The sequence below is a fragment of the Nicotiana tomentosiformis genome, chromosome 4 (genome assembly GCF_000390325.3).
Source record: "Nicotiana tomentosiformis chromosome 4, ASM39032v3, whole genome shotgun sequence".
Taxonomy (NCBI): Eukaryota; Viridiplantae; Streptophyta; class Magnoliopsida; order Solanales; family Solanaceae; genus Nicotiana; species Nicotiana tomentosiformis.
Genome location: NC_090815.1, coordinates 132,074,756 through 132,090,389, shown reverse-complemented (window position 1 = coordinate 132,090,389; position 15,634 = coordinate 132,074,756). Strand labels below are relative to the sequence as shown.

Here is a 15,634-nt window from a genome sequence, read left to right as displayed (position 1 = left end):
TACAATAATTTTTATGACTGAGTACAAATAATATGAGCATGAATAAAGCCTAAGCATGACCTCTAACATGAAGGCAGACAAGTTCAACAAGTAACTACGTAAACACAGATGATGGCCATGAGGCCTCACAGGACGGACCAAGTCTCAATCCCTCGAGGTATACACCCACACGCCCGTCACCTAGCGTGGGTATTACCTCCAAACAGTCACACGATATCAAATTCTCCGGGTTTATACCCTCAAAGCCAGAGTTAAAACTGTTACTTACCTTAACAGCGTAAAATCCTACTGCATGATGCCCTCGTCTCTAGTCTCGGTCTCCAAAAGCTCTAAATCTAACCATAATCATATTAATACCATCAACATAGGCTAACGAATCGAATTCCGTAATAAAAACTACAAAATATGCCAAAAATCTGAAACCGGCCAAAACCCGGCCCTATGTTTTGAAATCAGTCAAAAATGGCAGAATAATAAACTTCGTCCTCTCTCGAGTCTAACCATATAAAATTCATCAAAATTGGACTCCGTTTGGTCCCTCAAATCCTCACTTAAACTCTCCAAAACTCAAATCCTAACTCCCTCAATTTACTTTGAAATTATCAATCAAATCCCAAAAACGAAGATGGATTCATAAAATATAACCAAATCTAAGTAGAGAACACTTACCCTAATACTTATGGTGAAAATCACCTCCAAAATCGCCCCAATCCGAACTCCCCAACTCAAAATATTACCGAATGAACAAACCCTTATTTTATATATTTTTTTGCTAGATATTCTGCCTCGTTTCTCATTCCAAATGATCCTGAAACTCACTTTTTATACCTCCAATGGATTCTTTGGGAAATTCTAGTCAAGTTAGGTTTTTGAATCACTCAATTTGACTTTATAATGAAGGAGATATGTTGATTTCAATATTTGCAAATAGTGCAGATTTTTAAATACGCAGTCAGTGGCAATTTCGTAATTAATCTGACAAAAAATCTAACAACCTAATTCTTAGTAAAATGACCATAAAATCCTCATACAATGTCCAAATTTAATGATTCTTTTTGCTAAAGGTCCGTAATTACGATACGGATCTAATGCTTCAATCAAAAAGGAAATAGGAGCTCATTTTATTTAATATGATATCATTTATACTTAACGAAACAGCGTCGAAACATAAGAAAAACGAGCGCAACACAACTCAAACCTATCCGAATCTCACCCGAGGCTCTCGGGACCTCAACCAATAATTCCAACAAGTCATATATCACTACCTGAACTTAGTCGAACCTCCGGAACACCCAAAACAACACCAAAATACCAAATCAATCTCGAATTCAAGCCTAAGAACTTCTAAACTTCTAACTTTAACCAATTCAAGCCTAATTCTACCACGGACCTCCAAATTACATTTCGGACACACTCCTAAGTCTAAAATCACTCAACGAAGCTAACAGACTCATAAAAATCCAAGTCTGAACTCGTTTACTCATAAGTCAACTTCCGATTGATTTTTCTAACTTAGCTTTCTAACTAAGAGACTAAGTGTCTCATTTCACTCCAAAACTACTCCGAACCCAAACCTACCAACTCGATACAACTCAACACAGCTGAATAACACATAAATAAGCAGAAATGGGGAAAACGGAGCTACAACTCTTGGAACGACAGGCCGGGTCGTTACATCCCCCCCTCTTAAACAAACTTTTGTCCCGAACGAGCCAAGAGTTGTTCTCAAAACCATCAAACCACTACATAACCTTACCTTGCACATACCCTGGGGGTGATCCCATGCCACCCCTATCCAATGTAGGTCCGATAACACAACATAAGTGAAATTTCTCAATTCAACCAAACCCACCAGCCTTGGAATCAATATTTTTACTCATCTGAAATTTCTTATAAAAAATCTGAATCCTGCAACCTACACACTGTAGAACTCATTACCTCACACACACCCAAATAACTAATCATACCCATTACCATGACGATCCAACCTACTACCAAGATGTCCTATCTATCTGAGTCCCTTCTGAATTACCTTCAAATTGATACTTCGCCCCTCCATAACACCACAATCCTCGACCCAGACTCACCACACGAGACCCAAGCATAAAACCACACCGCCCTAAGGCTCATAAGACGTTGAATACTCCCTTAAATATCCCCCAAAGTACCATAAGCATGCGCTCACACAATCAACACCTCAGTGCTCAAGCTATAGTCAAACCCCAGCCTCGAGTCCTCCAGACTGGCCCAACATCAACACACAGAAATCACATCTCGCACCTCATTCAGGGAATCACAAGTCGTCGATGCACAATTGATACCGAGCGCCCATGTGCACATACGAATGCGTGGAAGGAATTCAAAGAGTTACACTTCAAGCTGAATCAATACCGCACGAAAAAAATTCAAGAATGTGAAGTTTTCCTAAAGGTTCTGCAGCCTCTTGAAGAGAAGTACAGACGTCTCTGTACCTATCCGCAAGACTCTACTAAACCCGCTCATGACTCGTGAGACCTATGTAACCTAGGCTCTGATACCAACTTGTCACGACCCAAAATCTAACCATGGTCGTGATGGCGCCTATCGTGTTACAAGGCAAGCCTATTTCCCAAATTATTACTACTAAATCGATTATAAGAATTTAATAAAACAATACTAACATTTGCATTTCTCATTAACTAAATCAACTCTAAATATAATATAGAAAATACGAGAACGAGCCCTAAACATCGGGGTGTCACTAAGTCATGAGCATCTAAAACTATGAACTAAGATATATAAACTGTCTAACTGTCTAAAAGAAGAAATGACAAGAGGAGTAACAAGGTCCTGCGGACGCTAACAGCTACCTTGCAGTCTGCAAAGATAGCCGGCCTGAACTCAATGATTGCCGCCTTTTAACTCACCTGGATCTGCACATAAAGTGTAGGGTGTAGTATGAGTACAACCGACTCAGTAGTAATAGAAATAACTAAGGAACTGAGCAGTAGTGACGAGCTAAGCAGAATAATCCAATTATTATTTCCATAATTAAGTATAAACATGAGTAGACAGGTAATTTCATAAATCAGTAAGACTACAAAGAAACTTAACAGGTAAATGCAGCAACAACAAAAGTAAATGCAACCTCACAGCAATGTCACTCCATCACTCAGCACTCGCACTCAGCACTCAACGTTCAACACTCTATGCTCACTAGGGGTGTGTACAGACTCCGGAGAGGCTCCCAAAGCCCAAGCGCTAAGCACGGACAACTCACGTGCCATCATATCAAAACCTGGATCCGCACAGTCAACTCACGTGCTACGCGGACAACTCACGCGCTATGGTATCAATACCTGGACCCGCACGATCAACTCACGTGCTACGCGGATAACTCATGCGCTATGGTATTAATATCCTCACAACCAGGCCCTTGGTCTCACTCAATCATGTACCTCACTAGCCTCACCATCATCAACAAATAAGGGAACACAACCCACATCAAGTATCACAGCATATTAGCAAATAATAGAGACTGAGGTAAACATGTACAATAATTTCTATGACTGAGTACAAATAAAATGAGCATGAATAAAGCCTAAGCATGATCTCTAACATGAAGGCAGACAAGTTCAACAAGTAACTACGTAAACACAGATGATGGCCATGAGGCCTCACGGGACGGACCAAGTCTCAATCCCTCGAGGTATACACTCATACGCCCGTCACCTAGCGTGTGTATAACCTCCAAACAGTCACACGATATCAAATTCTCCGGTTTTTTACCCTCAAAGCCAGAGTTAAAACTGTTACTTACCTTAACAACGTAAAATCCTACTCCAAGATGCCCTTGTCTCTGAACTCGGTTTCCAAAAGCTCCAAATCTAACCATAATCAGATTAATACAATCAACATAGGCTAATGAATCGAATTCCGCAATAAAAACTACAAAGTATGCCAAAAATTCGAAACCGGCCAAAACCCGGCCCCCGGGCCCACGTCTCAAAATCAGTCAAAAATAGTAGAATAATAAACCTCGTCCTCTCCCGAGTCTAACCATATAAAATGCATCAAAATCGGACTCCGTTTGGTCCCTCAAATACTCACTTAAACTCTCCAAAACTCAAACCCTAACTCCCTCAATTTCACTTTGAAATCATCAATCAAATCCCAAAAACGAAGATGGATTCATGAAATATAACCAAAACTAAGTAGACAACACTTACCCCAATCCTTATGGTGAAAATCGCCTCCAAAATTACCCCAATCCGAACTCCCCAACTCAAAATATGACCGTATGAACAAACCCTTGTTTTATATATTTTTCTGCCAGATATTCTGCCTCGTTTCTCATTCCAAACGAACCTAAAACTCACTTTTTATGCCTCCAATAGATTCCTTGTGAAATTTTAGTAAAGTTAGGCTTTTGAATCACTCAATTTGACCTTATAATGAAGGTGATATGTTGGTTTCAATATTTGCAAATAGTGCAGATTTTTAAATACGCCGTCAATGGCAATTGCGTAATTAATCTGACAAATCTGGTAACCTAATTCTTAGTAAAATGACCATAAAATCTTCATACGATGTCCAAATTCGACGACTCTTTTTGCTACAGGTCCGTAATTACGATACGGATCTAATGCTTCAATCAAAAAGGAAATAGGAGCTCATTTATTTCAATATGATATCATTTATGCTTGAAGAAACGGCGTCAAAACATAAGAAAAATGAGCACAACACAATCCAAACCTATCCGAAACTCACCCGAGACCCTCGGGATCTCAACCAATAATTCCAACATTTCATATATCACTACCTGAACTTAGTCGAACCTCCGGAACATCGAAAACAACACCAAAACACCAAATCAACCTCGAATTCGAGCCTAAGAACTTCTAAACTTCTAACTTTCGCCAATTCAAGCCTAATTCTACCACGGACTTCCAAATTATATTTCGGACACACTCCTAAGTCTAAAATCACTCAACGAAGCTAACCGAATCATAAAATCCAAGTCCGAACTCGTTTACTCATAAGTCAACTTCCGGTTGACTTTTCTAACTTAGTTTTCTAACTAAGAGACTAAGTGTCTCATTTCACTCCAAAACTACTTCGAACCCAAACCTACCAACTCGATACAACTCAACACAGCTAAATAACACATAAATAAGCAGAAATGGGAAAAACGGGACTATAACTCTCGGAACGACAGGCCGGGTCGTTACAACTATTGAGTTTCAACCCTTTGTTGAGCTCAGCAACAATGTTTTTCGAAGCAGTAGTCATTCTTTGACAAAATAAAAAAATATCATAAGGATCATGAAAAAAATAATGCAAGGCACGATGTTAAATATACATACATACATATTATGACACTAAGCATCAATTGATTAAGCTAATAAATACATATATTAATCATGGAGTCAAAAGTTCACTATGTTACCAATCATCATCCAAAAATTAAAATATTATAAAAATTAACCTATTCAATAATCTAGCTAAGCGTCTTAATCATGTTTAAGATAACATAATTATCTATCATGATTTTATAATCCCATGTGGATCATAAGTTAACAAATAACTCAAATAAGCATGCTAACAAAATTAATGTCAAACTAATTAACATTTATTACATACTATTCAAATTCACATAAAATGTTACTTTAATGCTAAACTAATTAACATATTATACATGTTAAATAAATCAACAAGTAATGTTAATCGTAAACTAATTAATATTGATTTCATGCTAAACAAATTAACATAAAGCATGTGTTAAACTAATTAACAAAACTAATGTTAAAACAATTAACATTTCAAGCATGTTAAACAAATTAACAAATAAATATAATTTTGAACTAATTAAAAAATATATTTAATGTTAAACAAATTAACATTCAAGCATGTTAAACAAATTAACAAATAAATTTAATGTTAAACAAATTAACATTTCAAGCATGTTAAATAAATTAACAAGCAAGTTTAATGTTAAACTAATTTACATTTCAAGCAATTGGGATAATAAAATTATTATAATTTTCATAAAAGAATATAAATATTAAATTTATATTCTGAAAATTAAGTCCATATGACTAATTTTTGAAATCTAGAATTTATAAAAAAAAAAACAGAACTTAATTTAAATGTTTTTAAGTTAGGCCATTAGCCCAAAATAAAATTAAACAAGACATATGAAAGTGGGCCTTTAGCCCATTGTCTTGAGTCTGCCATCCAAAAAAAGATCCAGACCAATTATAAGAGGACCTTTGACTTATAAACTAATAAAGCATATTTTTTTAAAAAAACTAAATGGGCCTTTAGCAATTGTTAAGAGAAAATGGCATGGTATGACAACACACAGTGAGAATTGCCAATTTTTTGGCCATATATTAGGTTTGGCAATAGAAGCTCAAAAAAATTGGCACCCTAATAACCAAAGTTATTTTCCATTAAAATAGCAAAAAAAGATATTTAGAACCGTTCTCTCTCTCTCTTCTCTCCATTTCTTCATTGTGCATCATGTAAGGCAACCGTTTTCCGACTACTGCTTTCCGTATCTTCCTCTATAAATGGTGTCTTATTCTCTTTAGTTTTCTTTATTAAAGAATCTCTCTCTTCCAATTGGTTGCAGCCATGTTCCTAAAATTTATGTTTTATTTCCTTTCAAAAGTATCTAAAAATTTCCAAAATCTCTTTATATTCCTTTTCAGATTTTTTATTTTATTTTCCACTTAGCAATGTATATAGGTTTAGAGCAAGTTCTTATAATAAATATAATTGTAGGAGTAAATAAATTTTTGATATACATTTTGATATACAAAGATGAAAAATAAAATTTTGATATATGAAAAAAGAAAAATAAATTTCTGATGTATATATTAATATACACATTATTTGATATGTTGTACATTGTGATATAGAAATAATATAATTATTTGTATTATGATAATACATTAGTATAGAGATAACAATAAATTTTGAATAACTATATTTATAAATTCTTAGTTTGGATATACAAAGAAGAAAAATAAAATTTTAATATTCATTTTGATATACATAAAAAGCGACAGTAAAATTGTGATATACATTTTGCAAATAATCACCAATACATGTTTTGGCTGTTATATATCAGTGTGTATATCACACAAGATTTTTATTGATATACATAGACATGTATATCACATTGCATGTCAGTGTATATCACACAACATTTTCATTGATATACATAGACATGCATATAAATATGCATGATATACATGAAATAAACAGATATACAAGGTGATATATATTGATATATCAGTTGATATACACTTAGATGTGGATTCACCCAAATTCGAAAGTTCAAAAAACTTGGAATGAGTATAGTCACCCAAATTCATTCCTCTTTCGATTCAAATAGAATATTTCTTTCTTGGACAAATTTTTGGTGTAATTTTGTAGAAAGTTTGCTTTATTTCGTCCATTAATGCTAAGTGAGAATGAAAAAATCTTGTGCCAACTTCGAAAACGGGCCACGAGAATTCAAATTTATGGTTGATTCATTTTTTTGGGCAATCTATTTATGCCAATTGCTCTAAAATTTTCTGGTGTGAAGAGAGAGAATGAGGTGATATGGAGAAGAGATACGAAGAGAGAGAGAGAGAGAGAGAGAGAGAGAGAGAGAGAGAGAGAGAGAGAGAGAAAGAGAGACATACGGGGAGAAGGTCTAACATAGTTTATTAAACAAAATTAATTTTTTAAATTAAAACATAAATGCAGGTCATAAGATACCAATAACATAAGTTAGCCTTTTTTATGCCATTTATTAGGTTAGATTGTCATACAATGCCAAAACCCCAATTGTTAATGCTGCCAGCAACTCCTTGGCCCATCCTCTTTATTTTTGGGGATTTGGCATGTCATGACAACTAGGTCCAACAATTGGCATAAAAAAAACCAACGTTTTAGGATTTGGCATATGGTAGCCGAAAGTTATTATCTCTCTTCTAATGGTTCAACCACCATCCTAAAAATAAGCCCCATCAAAATTATTTTCCTTAAAAATAGCAAAAAATATTTAAAATCCTCTCTCTCTCTCTCTCTCTCTCTCTCTCTCTCTCTCTCTCTCTCTCTCTCTCTCTCTCTCTCTCTCTCATAGCAACCATCATCCTAAAAATTAGGGTCCATTTCCTTCAGCAGTATTCGAAAAAACTTCCAAATAGTTTTAAATTATTTTCTTGTTTTTTATATGTATATCCAATATATATAACACAATAATAATTATATTATTTGTATATCACAATGTATTACATAATAATAATAATAATAATGTGTATATCAAAAAAGAATATTAAAATTTTATTTTCCTTCTTTGTATAACACATTTTAGATTGAAAACTCAAGTTCAAGATGACTCCACATGTGTATCCCCAATTGTATCCCGTGTATATCTCTATATACATCAGTGATATCTCATGTATATCACGTGTATTATGTGTATATCCATGAAAATTTGTGTTATATATGCGTATACAATGTGAAATACACGGGCGTCCATAAGAAAATTATGTTATATACACGATATACAAAGTGATATACACAGACGTCCTTAAAAACCTATGTGTAATATACACTGATGTACACGCTATATAACGTGATATACATATGTCGCAGTTGGATTTTTAGGTTTGAATTTTTACCTGAAACCAATCTAAATCACTTCTAATATTGCTCAAATTTTGTATATAGACTCGTTTAGGTATTTTCAACCAATATCAATCACACCCACTCGTTCAATCCAACCAAAAAAAAAAAAAAGAAGAGAGAAGAAAAACAAAGTTGAAATGAATTCTTTTCCCTCATAGTTTTTGCTTCTGATTTTCTCTGATGTGAGATTAACCTTACCTTTTCATCCTACTGATATTTTTTGCATAATTTGCAAATATTTTTGCTAAACTATGAGGGCGAAAGAGAAGGGATAGAAGAAGAAATACAAGGAGAGAAAGGGGGAGGGAAGCAGTGAACAAGAAGAGAAGTGAGCGGGGTGGGGTGGGGGGGAACAGACGGTTTGGGGCCAACTGCTTGAGAGAGAATATATAAGAGAGTAGTTTTTTTTTTAGGATTTGGCTATATAAATGCCAATTGTTTGGGGCTATCTTTGCCAAACCTAATATAAGGCTAAAAAATTACCAATTCTTATTATGTGTTGTCACCTGGTGCCATTTTATCTTTATTTATTGAGAAAATGACATGGTATGACAACACATAAAGAGAATTGGCAATATTTTAGCCCTATATTAGGTTTGGCAAAGGTAACCCCAAAATATTGGCATTATATAGCCAAATTCTAAATAACCCTAGTTTCTTATTTATTATTTCTCCCCGTATTTCTTCTCCAATTTTCTTCTTCAATCTTTTCTTTTTTTCTTCTTCTTCAATCTAACAAATTTTCCTTTTCAATCTGGATTTGGAAGGGCATATGTTCTTTGATAATGTTTGGGAAGTTGTAATGGTTGAATACTATTCAGAAATATTACGGGTTCATGGAGATGAGGAGAAGCGGAGAGCGAACGCTTTTACGGATAGTAAAGGAACCGATTGACACTACCATAATAGACACAATCCTAATGTGAACCCATTTGATTTCTTATGTCTCCGGTACAACTCAAATTGGACGAATAAAAAGTTATTCCTACTAATTTAAAAATAGATGTTTTCTTGTGAATTTTTTTGTGTTATTTGTCACACGACCAATTCTTGGTGTTGATGGGTGAATTCATTCTCATTCTTTTTTCTTTCGTCTTTTTTATTTTTTTAATAAAAAAATAGTTCTAATTCTCATCTTATATATCAATATATTCTAGCATATATATTTGTGTATATCCACAAGAATTTATGTGTGATACAATAGGATATACAAAGGAAAATAAATAAATTTTTGATATACAAAGAAGAAAAATAATATTTTGATATACTCAAAGAAAGAAAGCAAACTTGTGATATACATTTTGGTATACACGTTATTTGATGTGTTATACACTTGGATAAACAAAAAATATAATTATTTTTATTGTGATATACAAGATATAGAGACAATAATAAATTTTAAGTAACTCTTTTTATAATTTTATATTTTAGATATACAAAGAAGAAAAATAAAATTTTAATATAGACAAAGAAGGAAAGAAAGTTGTGATATACATTTTGATATACATATTATTATTGTGATATATATTTATTGGCCATCTAATGCCAATATCTATAAATATGACTTTTTTTGGTAATTATGTTGGCACGTTTTCATACTATGCTAAAATCTCTTATTTTCAAGGATTTTCATAACAGATTTTGACCACACACAAGTGATTCAAGAAAATCCAATATTACGTGGAAAGCACACTTAACTTTTTTTTTAATAAAAGAATATTTAGTGTTAAAAAGAGAAGAACTTCATTCTTCTTTTCCGTTCTTGCGCCGTCACCAGGTTGGAGTACCAAACTCCATACTTCCTTCTTCATATTTTTTTAATTAACAAAAAATATATTCTAACAATCTGTTTTGACTTGGAAGAAGAAAAATAAAATCTAATTTCATCATCTTCTTCCCTTAAGTCCTTATAGCCGCCAACCATGACGCACAAAGCTCCAAATCATTTTTTCTTTTGATTTGAAAAAGAAAAGAATTTTCTTCTCGCCTTTAATTTCTTATTAGTCTCTGCCATCACCGTTGGAGTTTGAAGCTCCGCTCCGCCATTGTTATTGGAGCACAAAGCTCCTCGCCTAAGTTCAACAGTAGTGACAGTGGTGTTGTTACAGTGGCTTCTATGCAGCGAAAAAACGGCGGTGGAAAGGCGTTTGGACAAATCCAAATCGAAAAAAAAAAAATCTGGTATAAACTGATTTGAGTGATCTATTCAACAAGACCCCCTTTTTAATTTTTTTAATACCAATATATAACACTGCCAGGTAAAGAACTCATTTAAAACTGATTCATACTTAACTTTAAATCAATGTTTAAATATTGCTTTATCAATTTCCAATTGCATAACACACGTATAAAAAAATTATAAATAAATACAGTTCTAGATTCACGTAGAAAATCAGAACATTTCTATAATTTTTTGGACCAGAAAACCAGTCAATGGCTCTGATACCAATGAAGGAACATGCTACTCTAAACACATTAGATTAACGCGTAAATTGTAAAACGAGAACTTACTCTTTCTTAGTGAAGTGGAAGCAGAAGACGGATGAACCGCGACTGGAATCACTGGTCGGTGGTGGTTGTCACGATATGTTGGAGCAATCCCATATTCCACAGTCTAAACCCTAGTCTAACTTTAGGAGAAGACTAGGCGTAGAAAAATACTGTAGAGTGTCTCACTTTATTGTACACAGTAAGTGTACTTATATATGGAATACTAGGGTTACAGTAATTACTAAAACTATTGTGCTTTGCCTAATGGGCCCTAAGAGCACCTCTTATGGTGGACTTTATTTCCTACAACCGGCAAGTTAAATGGTTGGTCTTGTTGTTTTTCCTTTAATCTTTTCCCAAATATAAGTTATATGATTGAGATTGTAACTTTGTTCTAGTGTATTGAAGTTATAGAATTTGAATCAATATGTGGCAAAATACTCTATCAGAGGTCCATGCACGAAGCAGTGAGAAAATTTAAAACAAAATAATTCGAGATGAGAGAGAACGTGGACATGTACCTTTTAAATTTTGATGAAAATATTTTTAGTATTAACAAATAAAGATTGATAGGAGTATAATTCTAAGTATTTGAGGAACAACTAATTTGGAGTAAGAGTTTATAGTTGTTTTCTTTTTGACGAACAACTTCCATCTATAGAATATGAAAGTATATTTTTTTTCATGTAAAATATTTTCTGCCATACCAAACACACATCTTAGTTTGCTAGCTATTAATTGTGACCGCACATATAAATCAATGTATGCAAAATCTTACAAAGAAACTTATTTTATTCTTACAACAAACATACTGCGCCAAAATTGGATGACTAATATCATTAAAGCTACGTAATGACTTTAAAGGATAAGAAATAGGATCAATAAGAAAGAAATTGGTTCCAATGCAAATCAATCCTTGCGGAAGAAAGAAGATGCAACTATCCCAACAGCTACCCCAAGCAAAGCTCCAACAGATCCAATGCCAATAACTCCCTCTATTTCAGACAAAGCAAAACAAACAATATTAATGAAGGGATAAAACAAACAATGTTAATGAAGGGATATCAAGAAATCCATTTCCTACCCTTTTTAATTTTTTCTTCAGTTGTTTTCTTGAGGGTCAAGACCTGCGACCAATCTGGTGTAATCTATAGATTGAAAAAACCACTAATAAAGATGAAGGCATAAAAGTGATATGAGAAAAATAAAAAATTGTCATTTTCGATCTAACAGTCACATAATTGCGATGATTATCATATCAAGGTAAAAAACTAATTCATTCACTCACCTCCTCCTTGTTTTTCTTCTTTTTCACCTCCCATTCTCCTTCTTCATCCTCAACCATCAGGGCAACTAGCCCTACCTGAAGACAAAATATTTTAATAAAAGATCAAGTAACATTGCCTAAAGAAAAGGAAAAACAAGAAGAAAAAGAAATACATAGCTTATCATCCAAGAAAAATTTCACAAACAAATAAAAAATGTTACTCTCTCTATCCCAATTTATGTCACTCTTTCATTTTTGGTCCGTCCCAAAAATGATACATTTCTATAATTAGTAACAATTTAACTTTAAACTTCTTATTATACCTTTAATGTGACGATTTATAGACACAAAAATTTCTATGTCTTGTTTCAGACTACAAGTTTTAAAATTTTTTCTTTCATTCTTAAACTTTGTGTCCAGTCATACATCATCTTATAAATTGGGATGGAGGGAGCATTAGTGAAATTCTTAACATGAATGGTCAGCTAGAAGTAGAGCACAAAATGCAAGGAGGAAGATTATTACTGGTTTAACAGAAATCTTTGGAAAAGGTAGAAGTATTGCTTTTACAGCTTCACATTCAGCTATGTTTCCTTTCCTTCGGAAATCCTTATGCCTGTGATGAACATTGTTTAATGTCATTACATTACTAGTAAAACAAATAAATGTATAACTCAAAATTAGAAATTCCATGAACTTACATCGAGTCATGTCGCTTTATGAGATTAACCACTCTAGATTCAATCCTATCCAGGTTAATTTTGTTATTATAACATATCCACACCACAAGATTCGAAGCAACAACAACACCTTGAAGACCAAAATGTTTGGATCATAAACGAGAAGAGGATAAGGTACTTATCAATCCATCCTTTCTTAACCGAGCATTAATCTCCCCAAGTTTTGAACGAAACATTAGTTCACTGAAAGTCTTGATCCTCTGTCCAATAAAAATAAAGTGGATTAGAATAAGAATGCACCAGAAACTTTCACCGTTTACTTCTTCAAATGTTGAATCCCTTTGATGAAAATTTTGTGTCGCTCCTGTTTCCTACCCAACATAAAATATTTGGTTACAAATAAGGTAATAGAGTCTGTAATATCTACCCAAAACAAACAACAAATATGTGTTACATAAAGAGACTAAATGTCTTGCTTCCAGCCAAGGCAATTGAAGTTTGACAACAAGCTTGATAACAGAATTCGAACACTAAATTCACATAAAAGAGCCAACATGCCTCTTTTCACATCCAACATAATAAAGTTTAGCTACAAGTTAGATAACAAGGTTTGCAACCATCCCAAGGTGGGAAAAAAGCTGAAGGTCGATACCAGAGTCCACAACATGCGCCAAAGGCACATATCAAACATGCTTACATAAAAAGAGACCACATACCTCGCATCCCATTCAGTGCAAATAAAATCTGGTAGCATCTTTTCCTCTACTCTCTATTGGCCACTCGGCATAAGTTGTTAAGATTGAGAAGAATGTGCAAGTCTAATATCAATATTTAAAACAATTATTCAACTAAACTTATGTGCTCCAAGTTCTGATCTAGGATATGTTTGATGTTTGTTTTTGATGAAATTGGTAAGAATTTGGTAAGTGTTTAATGATGTAGAGCTCCGAGAACTTGCAGGTTTTTTAGATGGACTCTACAATGTTATTCTCATCATATCAAACTTTCTCATGAATTTTCTTCAGTGTCATTGTTATTAAGGGATTCGACAATTATTTGAGATAGAGATAGTGCATCAGAATTTCACTTTGCCTCTGAATTTGGGGTAAGCAACGAGTACTCAGGTAGATCACTAATGATAAACTGGTTTATCCATATATCTTTTTATTTTATTTTTATATAAGTAGGCTTATCTTTTTATTTTTTGAAAAGGTGAGTTATCTTATTGATATTGGGAAAAGCTCCCATATGCAATAGCTATACCAAAAAGTAGAGAAAGTAGGTTAGTTAATATATCTAAGCAGCTAAAATTCTTATAAAACATCTGATTGGATCCAAGAAATCATTAAGCCATCTGGGTTGACAATAAATTGCAGAGGCCTCGTACCCCTGATACAAGCTAACCCATAAAGCCGCACTCCACAAAAGTCCCTAATCTTTTAAAAATTGCAAACCTGAGATATTCACACGTTATCATCGAGTTGTCAATCGACGACACAAGTTGTAAAACCCTAACATTTTAAGTCTTCTCAAATACATAAACAAGCAACAACAACAACATACCCAAACGCATAAACAAGCATGTATTATAAAAGCCAACATGTTGCAAGAAAAACTCAGTAGTACAAAGCAGCCGAAAGCAAATCATAAATAAGATATAAAAAGTAACAACAAAATGCAGAGAAAAAGGAAAAAAAATTATAATCAACAGTTTGAAAGAAAAACAACTAAGGAGAAAGGCGAAAGAGAACATTGCTGTTGTGAGAAATGGAGGAGGAAGGAGGGGGAGAGAGCCCCGTCTGAGACGAGCGAAAGAGAAATGCAGGGTAGGCGGGCCAGGTCAGGTGAAAGATGAACAAGGCAGATGAAATTGGAAAGGGCATTTTTACCTATTTATACTACATATGCAACTTATTTACCCTCCCTAATCAAGATTTAACTTAATTACATGGTCATATATAATTTATCAATTATATAATAGTAATTAGTTTTAAATGAGTATGCCTTGATTGTAGCCTTTTAATTTAGTAACTCCCTTTTATACCCTTACATTTCTTTTCTTACCCACACAAACCCCAATCACAAATTCTTTCTAAAGGATTTTCCTTTTTCTCTCTTTGAAATCAACTCTCTTCTATACAGATTCTACAAGGTTTTTCTTCTAAAGCTCATAATTATCTCTAACAGTGACGAAGAAAGAAATTAATTTCTTATCGATTTAAATTTTGTCATGGCTGGAGTTTGGAGATTTTCTGGGCTTCCCCTTTTCTTGTTGGTGTTCCGATGGATGGCTAGCAGTAGATGAATATTAATTATCTCACTCTCCACCATTAACATCTATTAAAAAATATCAAATCTTTTGAATTCGAATTCGATATTTTCAAAAAATATTTTTTGTTTGTATTGGGTGTTAATCGATTGAAAATATTCTATGGAATTTATATATCGATTTTGAGGGTATTTGGTGAAGATTAGATTTAATTTGGGCTGGATTTTCATATTGAAATTTGAAGAAGAACACATGACA

General features: G+C 33.7%; 1 protein-coding gene across 2 annotated transcripts; it reads right to left on the bottom strand.

The window, feature by feature from the left end:
• Nucleotides 1–11,913: 11,913 nt before the first annotated feature.
• On the bottom strand, nucleotides 11,914–14,957 carry LOC104119022 (uncharacterized). 2 transcript variants are annotated; one of them, XM_033652234.2, is made up of 6 exons: nucleotides 14,859–14,957; nucleotides 13,129–13,367; nucleotides 12,953–13,043; nucleotides 12,449–12,523; nucleotides 12,245–12,308; nucleotides 11,914–12,155 (listed from the first exon to the last, which is right to left on the bottom strand). In XM_033652234.2, coding segments are annotated over exons 2-6 (318 nt in total). In that variant the 5' UTR covers nucleotides 13,131–13,367; nucleotides 14,859–14,957; the 3' UTR covers nucleotides 11,914–12,069. The 2 variants fall into 2 exon arrangements, with proteins under 2 accessions (XP_033508125.1, XP_070057971.1); XM_070201870.1 differs by having other exon boundaries at nucleotides 13,129–14,951.
• Nucleotides 14,958–15,634: the final 677 nt, after the last annotated feature.

Coding starts and splice junctions, on each gene's coding strand:
- LOC104119022 (XM_033652234.2), bottom strand. Junction 12,524..12,952: donor CAAAGATTTCTGTTAAACCA/GTAATAATCTTC, acceptor TTTTGTCTTCAG/GTAGGGCTAGTTGCCCTGAT. Junction 12,156..12,244: donor TGAAGAAAAAATTAAAAAGG/GTAGGAAATGGA, acceptor TGTCTGAAATAG/AGGGAGTTATTGGCATTGGA.